This window comes from Tachysurus fulvidraco, chromosome 9 (genome assembly GCF_022655615.1).
Source record: "Tachysurus fulvidraco isolate hzauxx_2018 chromosome 9, HZAU_PFXX_2.0, whole genome shotgun sequence".
NCBI classification, from domain to species: Eukaryota; Metazoa; Chordata; class Actinopteri; order Siluriformes; family Bagridae; genus Tachysurus; species Tachysurus fulvidraco.
This window is the reverse complement of record NC_062526.1, coordinates 7,979,768-7,989,392: the sequence shown is the minus strand read 5'-3', so window position 1 is coordinate 7,989,392 and position 9,625 is coordinate 7,979,768. Positions and strand designations below refer to the sequence as shown.

At 35.5% G+C, this 9,625-nt stretch overlaps 1 protein-coding gene across 1 annotated transcript in view; it reads left to right on the top strand.

Moving 5' to 3' along the window:
• Positions 1-1,903: 1,903 nt before the first annotated feature.
• gc (GC vitamin D binding protein) overlaps positions 1,904-9,625 on the top strand; it is a 43,996-nt gene continuing 36,274 nt past the window's right edge. Inside the window, exons 1-3 of the mRNA XM_027138503.2 lie at positions 1,904-2,158; positions 3,479-3,548; positions 6,217-6,349. Coding sequence (XP_026994304.1) covers positions 2,089-2,158; positions 3,479-3,548; positions 6,217-6,349 — 273 coding nt within the window. The 5' untranslated portion in view covers positions 1,904-2,088. The remainder of the gene's footprint in view (positions 2,159-3,478; positions 3,549-6,216; positions 6,350-9,625) is intronic.

Sequence of the window (9,625 nt, the reverse complement as noted above, 5' to 3'; positions counted from 1 at the left end):
TCCCCAGATAACTCACACACACACAAACCTAGCCATCTACATGATAAAAGCCATGTAATACAGGCCAAGCCACCTTCTTCTAATGCTCCTTGGTCCAGTTATGAGGCTCACATACACATTGTAGCTACTGTCAGTAGTGGACAGTGCACAGCTCTATACTTTTTTTCATAGCCAGCATGACATTTTTTACAGTTTCCAATATAGAGGTGCTTGTGTGGGGTTTGGACCAGTCTGTATAGCCTTCACTCTCAATGTGCATCAAGGTGCCCATAACCCTGTCTCCAGTTCACTTTTTGTCTGTCCTTGGACCACCATTGGTAGGTACTAACCGCTGTTTTACAGATGCCCTCATGGTCATTCAGAACCTTAGGCTTGCCCATTTTTCCAGGTTCCCACCCTTTGACAGATCCCATTATGTCGAGATAATCAATATTATTCATTTTACCTCCCAGTGGTTTTAATGTTTTTGTTATATATATTTTCAAATGTCATGTCAGTGCAGGTTCTTTTTCTAAAGTGTCCTGATATGTGACAGTTAAAAGCCTATTGAGCCACATTGTCTTTTATTAAAAAAGACCAGTATGTTTCAGACAGAAATGTTTAGTCAAAAATCATGTTCGTGGTCTAAAAATTTCCCAAACAGCTCTTAGAGCAGCTTTCTTGAAAACACATGCATGTTTTATATCAGCTGTCTGCGCTTCATCTAGTGAGTAAACACTAATTATTTGTAGTCCTATTTTCACAGACTCAGATGAAGGTCAATGGCTCTAAACCAACATATCCTATTTTTAACAGAAAACCAAACAACCCACAAGTACTAAAGGGCACTCATTCCCTCCAAAAAGTCTTTGGAATGGAACAGAAGTTGTAAAAAGCTTTTTCTTATCTTTATTTTGTACTGTGCAGGCTGGTTAATCTGCAGTTCTACAAAAAAGAAGATATAAAATATAGTCTTGGGCTGGGAAATAGAGCTCATTATTTTAAAATTAACTCCAGTGACAGGCAACATGTGCAAGTTTGTTTCACGTTGACTGTAACTATACGTGACAGTAAGTCAGTGTAATCACCTCAACCTTATTTTCCATAAATAACTCTACATTACATGTCTCTGAAAGTGACATCATGTATAAAGGCAGATTTTTAAAAAATTTGGGATATTGTTCCAATTAAAGTGCTCCACCATATTTGATACAATAGATGGCTATGAGTTTCTTTAATGCTCTTACTGTACGATATTGGTCTCATGTATTATATGACATATTGTGATTGGTTTAATTACATCATAAAAGTATCGGTCACAGCTTCAGTGTCCTCATTTCATTCCTATGGTCTGATTACTGTCTTGTGATATTTCTTTGTGGGTTTATGAACAAAAAATGTAATCTCAAACCAGCAAGTTGATTGGCAATGCTAAATTATGTTTAGGTGTGAATGTGTGTGAATAAATGTCTGTGTGCATGAGTGACTTGTAATGAACCTGCATTGGATCCATGTCGTATTTCTACCTTATTCCCAGAATCCACACCAGATCCACAGTGACCTTGTTCAGTATAAATCAGTTATTTAAGATGAATGAACAATTGAGTGACCATACTTGTTTAAACAGTAAGATGCAAATGTCAGACAGAAATCAGGTTCTATTTCATCATTACAAATCCATGCCTAAATGAAATAATAGCTGTATAACATTTATAGAAGCAGAAAACAACTGGATATAAATTTCACATTTCAACCTCAGCACAGGTGCGTGTTCAGTTTCAATAGAGCCGTAGCTTAGTTGGGAAATCTCATCCGAGAATGATTATTCAAGACACATTAGTGCACACAGCAAACGAAAACTGTTGGGCTAGGAGTTACTCATGAAATAGAATCTAGAAATATTTCTGATGTTTTTAGATAAGCATTCAGAAAGAAAATTATTAAACACTAGATAGGCATATATTTGCCTGTCCCAGAGTTCTGTTTGCATTGAAACGTTTGTTGAACTATAAGCTTTGGCTTGGGTTAATTCTTAACAATCTGTGTGTACCTTTAGTGCCTGGCAGTACACTGAATTCATAAACACAGTTGGAGCACAAAATTAGAATAATGATGAATAAAGAACTAATTATTATTTTAATTTTTGCCACTGTTTATTCAAGTGGGACAGCTGACCAAGGTATGGAAATGAACTTTTTTTAATTTCCTTTCACTGACACATGAAAATCAATTTATGTTAATATGACATTATTTTCATCTACAGTTTAAAACTTTTTGTTGTAACTTTAGAGCAAATTAAGTGAAAAACGTTCAAACGCTTTGTGGAAACAAATTCGAAAAAACATATGAAAAGCTCTATTAAAGCAATATTTCTGCAGACAAGCAATTATTTATATGTCTACTCACACTTTAAAGGCCATTTATCCCTGTCACAGCCACAAGCGTTAGATTATTCTAATGAAAAATTATTTCTCTGTCTTGTCGTGTTGGCCATTTATCCTGCACTTACAGGCAAAATAACACTTGAAAAAATTACACAAATAATTATTTCTAGGTTTTGTTCCTTAAAGCCACAGACACATTAAGTTTAACCACAGGTCAATAACGGCACAAATGTCTGTTCCCATCATCCCATCTTTTTACAGTATGGTATTGTATTACTGATGAAGCAGGCTGAAAAAGGAAAACTGCAGTATATTTAAAGTCATTCTGTAAAATAAATAACATTCTTTTATAGAAATAAAGTACTAAACCTAGGAGGGTTAGACTGTACAGTATAATGATAAGAGGATTCTATCAATAATAAGGTTTATATGAATGCACTCATACTACTACTGTATGTTATCATTCCTGTTTCAGTTTATTCTCCTGTTACAGCTGATTCTCAGGGACATGTATAGTAGATGCACAACATAAATCATGGCGAATAAAAATGGATTAATATGCAATTATTTAACATAGGAAAAATCATTGAAGTTGTGGTAAAGTCTGCAGGACAGGGACAGAGTTTACTTATTCTGGTTTCTCAGTAAGACAACAAGCTGTGTTTTATCTAATTAACATCAGGGAAACAAAAGAGACGATAGTGACGGAAAAACCCATTTGCTTTTTGCACAATATTGCGTAATAGCCTGGGATTGTATGCTTGAAGAATTGCCAAGTACTCACACAGCTGGGATTATAATCCATATCCATTGTCCTGCACTGTTTGCACCAGGTTGCACAGATGCACTTAATTAAGTCCTTAGCTCTGTCTTTGTTTTTACAGTATGTACAGTAGCACCATGGTCCTGGAGAAACGTTGTCTCATTTCACTGTGTACTGCAACAGCTATATATGGTTGAAATGACAAATAAAAGCTTCTTGATAGTCCAGTGTACAGAAAGATAAATTGAAACCGTTGAAAGTTTTCTTGAACATGAAAATTTTAATAGATAAAAGTATGCTTGCGAGAGTATGGGTTATCAAGCATAACTCTTTCTCTCTTTTATCTTCACAGGAATTCAGTATGCAAAAGAAAAAGTATGTGAAGAGCTCCGACTCATTGGATCAAATAACTTCAAAACAGTGTATGTAAATATAAAATGTCATATTTTACCTTGTAATTAGTTTTGTATCTACACATGTTTTATACAGTGTTCTGTTATTAACATTTAATAGTTTTAAATTAAATTTAAATTAAATAGGTTTTCACATGTGTAGTGTTTCTCTTTGTATAAACTTTACACAAAACCTCGGACAGATCGTATCGTACTTGTTGCATTGAAGAACTTGTTGCATTTAAGAAAGCGCAGGTCAACTGCAGTGGCTTGGAGGTGCAGGAAATAAGTTCAAGTTTGATTGCATTTTTATTGATCTATTTGAACCCACACTTACAAATCATTTAGAGGAGTTTTTTGGAAATCATATAAAATTATACCATTGTTAAGTACATTCTTCACCTAAACTTACACATTCTTACATTTTAATCTTATACAATGTTTAATGCAAGTTCTTTATAATGTGCAGTTATGCATACACATAGTCACCTTGACCTATGAGACACATACTATATACAGTACTAATTGATAAAAGGTTATTACCTTTTACTGCAACATTTTTACATGGTGATCATCTTGATGATTTATCTATCTATCTATCTATCTATCTATCTATCTATCTATCTATCTATCTATCTATCTATCTATCTATCTATCTATCTATTTATCTATCTGTCTGTCTGTTTGTCTGTCTGTCTGTCTGTCTGTCTGTCTGTCGATCTGTCTGTCGATCTGTCTGTCGATCTGTCTGTCTGCAAGATGGAGCTGTCTAAATGGGATGTCGACTCACTGCAGAATTAAATGCACACATTGACTCTCCTTTTTCCACCAAAACTGTTAGTCAGGAGCTCCATAGGGTCTAAATTAAAGGTCAGGTTGCTATAGCCAATCCTTTGGTCACTTGTGCCAATGCTAAACGTCAGTTTTAATGCAGTTCAAGCAGTGGAAATCTTGGGTTGTGGACCAATGTGAAACTTGATCTCTGATGAGTCCACCTTCACTGTTTTTCCCACATACGAGAGAGTTACAGTGTGGAGAATCTCCAAAGAGCCTTACCACACAGTCTGTTGTGTGGCCATAGTGAAGCATGGGGTAGTTCTCTGTTGGTTTGGACTGCAATGTCATAGCATTCCCTAGAAACACTACTTGTGCTAGATTGGTGTTTCTCTGCCAAGGACTACTGAATCATTCTGGCAGGCCATGTGTGCATGTGTACATTGTATCCTAGGTGGTGAAGTGCCAATACACACAACAACACTGGCAGAGTGGTTTGGAAGCTGAACATCTTCCTTCACCTGCACTTTCACCAGATATGAATATTATTGTGCCACTTTGGGGTGTTTTGAAGAAGCGAGTCTGTAAACATTTTCGCCCCCAGCATCACGTAGTGGCTTCTCCACTGTTCTGCAAGGAATGATGCAAAATCAATCTGGATGCAGGACTTGTATCTGTCATTCCCAAGAGGAAATAGTGCTGCAACAGGCTGACATAGGAGGCCCTACACCATCCTAATAAAGAATTGTGGTTTCATTATATAATATAGACAGGTGATAGATACATTTTCAATATCTGATAGAATTTTCAGTATCTATTGTTCAATAATCTTTGACGAAATGGCAAAATGCTAATCAGTTCATTTTTGAATAAAACATTACATGTTCGGTGATTCATGCTAAAAAGTTTGTTCACCCAAAGACGAACTTTCCTCAAAACGGTAATTTAATATCCTGAAGGTGAGTAAGATTAGGCCTAATGTCTAAACCACACAGAGGAAAAGTGATATTGATCGCTCGCTTCTGCCTGAAACAATCTGATCATTTTCTCTTCACTGCAGATAAAGGAGCACTATAGGAAGCTTCGTAATGTGACTGGGCACAGAGTGACAGAATTGGTTTTGTTGTGCCAGAGAGTTGTTGCTGATGCAGTTTATAACTATGTTTGCAAGAAGTGAACAGTAATAAGATTAAAAGGAAAAGGGACTTGGAAATAAGAGGCCGACTTGTGTTTCTCTGCAAATTGCTAAAGGAAAATGTCTTTCAGAGAGGCAAATTCCTTCACCCAAAATGTTATAAGAAAGAGAAAAGTTCAAAGCCAGACAATTACTAAATCTACTGGGATGAGAGAACTAACAGAAACAAAATAAAACTAAGAAGCCAGTAGAACATAGAGATTCAATTTCAAAACATCGAGGAGAGTAAGATTAGACCTTTAAAAAAATTAAAAGCAGTAATTGTTATAGTATTAATTATTTACACCTTGATGGACAGAATGTGAAACATCAAAAAAGCCCAGGATCGGGAATGGAGAACACCGTAACATGCAACAACATAAAGCGAAGTTCTACTGTGTAAATAAAGTACAAATTACATTTTGTTATGCTTAATGAACAAAGTCTTTTTAATAGTTTATTTGCTGTTGTTTCTCAGTGCTTAATGACTGGTATAATAATTACACAGTGGAATTACACATGACAATAGACAGATGGATTCATAAGCAATATTATCAAATAAATAAAATTAATGAATAATCAATAACAACAATAATACTTTCTTAGCAAATCATTTACTTGGCAATGTGTGTCCCTTTCTTATTTCAAATGTGACGGTGTAATAGCTGTAATACACTTAAATTACTGACTCAAAATGTGCCATGGGTTTTATGCATTTTCAGTATCGAAAAGTATTTTGTTATGTTTCAGAGTGACAGCTGTATACAGTCAGAAATTTCCAAATGGAACCTTTGAGGAAGTGAACTGTGTGGCTGATGAAATGGGTAAACTAGCAGAACGCTGCTGTCAAGATGATGCAAGTCTGGACTGTTATGACAAAGGGGTAAGGCAACAGTTATTTTGATATGTATTAACAATCCTGCTTTTTTTCAATAAAACCCAATCATTCTCGTGACTGATTTCCATTTGAAAGCTAGTAGGGGAAAAGGTGAGACGTACTTAAAGGAATGTAACCTCAAACCACTTTCATCAGCTTTCCATACTCCTGTCATTCCATGGCATACAATTCATAATTGACTCTGTCACCATAATTCTCTTGCACTTATTCTAACAGATACTTGGAGATAAACCGTTCATGTGCTTTCAATACGACATGCACAGTCCAAATAAATGGCACCAGTGTAATCCAACCGTAATCTAATCTCAAATGTCAGTGTGAATGGTGACTCTCTCATACTCTCAACATGAGATGTCAGATGTTGAGGCCTCATTTTGAATTCACCCGTTTCACATTTAATTACACCAATTAATATGCCACTGTGGAACGTAATTGTTCATTGTTAGCAAGACAATAACAGGATGCAGCATTATGTGTTGCTCTGTGTGTGTCTATGTTTTGACGTGTGCTGTGTATAAACACCATGATAAATGCTACCACTTGAATGTTTCAACATAATCATCTATGTCAAACATTCCATATATCCACAGGGGAAATAAAGTTACGATCAAAGAGATAAAAAAATATGACCTAATACCATCTTAAGGTGCCTTAAATATAGATCATTTATCTGTCCTCAAATATAAATGATCATCAATTCCTGGAACAAAGAATTTATGTGGATTGGTATGTAGCAAATGAAGGGTCTGTTGTTTCTATCAACTTTAATTGAGTATGTTAACAGCATTTGGCAGCTGTCTTTATCCAGAGCAACTTACATTTATCTTATTTATAAAACTGAGCAATTTGGTATTAAAGGCATTGCTCAGGGCCCAGGATTGGCAGATTGGTGGACCTGGGATTCAAACTCACAATCTACTAATCAGTAGTCCAACACCTTAACCACTGAATTACTACTCTACCTTATTTTGAACACTTGGATGGATGGATGGATGGATGGATGGATGGATGGATGGATGGATGGATGGATGGATGGATGGATGGATGGATGGATGGATGGAATGAATGATGGATGGATGGATGGATGGATGGATGGATGGATGGATGGATGGATGGATGGATGGATGGATGGATGGATAAATTGATTGATGAAAGGATGGATTGATTGATTAATGGATTGATTGATTGATAGATGGATGGATGGATGGATGGATGGATGGATGGATGGATGGATGGATGGATTGATTTATTGATTAATGGATTGGTTGATTGATAGATGGATGGATGGATGGATGGATGGATGGATTGATTTATTGATTAATGGATTGGTTGATTGATTGATGGATGGATGGATGGATGGATGGATGGATGGATGGATGGATGGACTGATTGATTAATGGATTGGTCGATTGATTCATTGATTGATGGAAGGATGGATGGATAAATGGATGGATGGTTGGATGGATAGATTTATGGATTTATGGATGGATTAAAAGTTGTATGGAGTAGAAAAGTTAAAAAAAAATATTACTAAAACCGTTTCAGCCACTAAATTTGTTCATGTGCTGTCAAAAGTCATGATGTAGGACCTATGACCAACTCTATATTACAAAACATGGCTCTTTAATTGTGTTTTAATGGATTTAATATTAATGAATTAATATATAGCATTAGGAAGAAGTGGTTTTGATTGATTTTAGTGGAAATGTTATTTGCTTGGAATAAACAAGCAATTCATTCCATAAGATTTCTTAAATTCCCTTTCAGGCCATATTTTGGTTTCCTCTCAGTCCCTAGTGTTGTCATTAGTTTGTTTTCCAAATGTGTGCACCTGTTCTGAAACCAATGATGCTTTGCCTAATGGAAAATCCTTCCTGTTTTTTTGCTCTACTATTAAGTCTATCATATGTGGAATTAAGACTAATGTTAAGGCTTAACATGCTGAGTTTTATATCATTGCCAGTTTTTATCAGTGTATATGCATTACCCCAATAAAAAAAAATACACAAGTTAATACAACCTCATTTCACCATGCATTACAGCTCAGTGACAGTTTACATACGGTTGCATGCTTAATTTTTTTTTTTTTTACCACTCTTCTGTCAAACCCTGCTCTGACACAACCTTATGCCACTGAAGATTTGAGATGCAATGTTCAACTCTTTCATATTCGCTACAGAGTTAAGCAGTTCTCTGTGGAATAGATTACAGACACCACTCGAGCAATGAAGCAGATTGTCACAAACACATTTTGAAAAGGACTGTCTATCGTTTAATGGAGCATGCAAAGGTTTATCACAGGCTAGCACCAATATGAGGCTGTAGTTGCATATGTGACAGGACTGAGGCTGATAATCCACTCCGAAGAGAAAATACTAAGAAGTTAATGTGTGATCATTTGGTAAATAAATCAACCAGCAACAGATTGACAGAAAGATTTCTAACGGAGGGAGATGTTACACTAGTTAAATATTATCAAAAATTAAACTGTAATATGATGAAATTTTGTAATTATACCTTCTGTAATATCTGATAATAAAATTATCAGTTTCAGTTTCCCATTTAGAAATAAATGGTTCGCATTAAATAAGAAAGAAGCATCAAGTAATGAAAGTGTATGCAGCATCGAACACAATACAGAGATATTGATTTCAGTTGCAAATGTGGAATACGATGAATTGTTTTTGTGCAAAAAGAATATGTATTTATTATGCAAAATCTGTTATCCTTTCCCACTAATTAGCACTAAATAATTTACCTCACTGTGGTTCTGGATATAGACAATAAACGAATAAAGCTGTGCAACCACAATTTAAAGTAGAGATCGTAGCAAACAATTTCTGATCTTTTTTTTTTTTACTCGGATTCTCCGCTCCATGCTGTCATCAAACCACATGAGGTAAATCGTTTTTTAAAAGTTTTGGACTCACTCTGCTGCACAGCTGCTTCCCGTAGGATTACATGTCAGCAGTGCACTGGATGTTGAGAACAAATTCATCTAGTTCAAAACCAGCCTCAGCTATTATAATACATAAAGCATGAAGAATTGTGATTCATGGTGGCTTTTTATGTAGTAATCAAACACATTAAAAGTTTGAGCAAATAGACAGACAAAGTATAACATATGGCCATAATGCAATTTGGCACCTCAGTACATACTGTTTGTGGTTGATCACTTTCACAAACTAGGATAGATTTTTGTCTTTTGTAAACTTTTTACACAGATAATGTTGCATTGCGCACAGTTGCACACATCTTTAT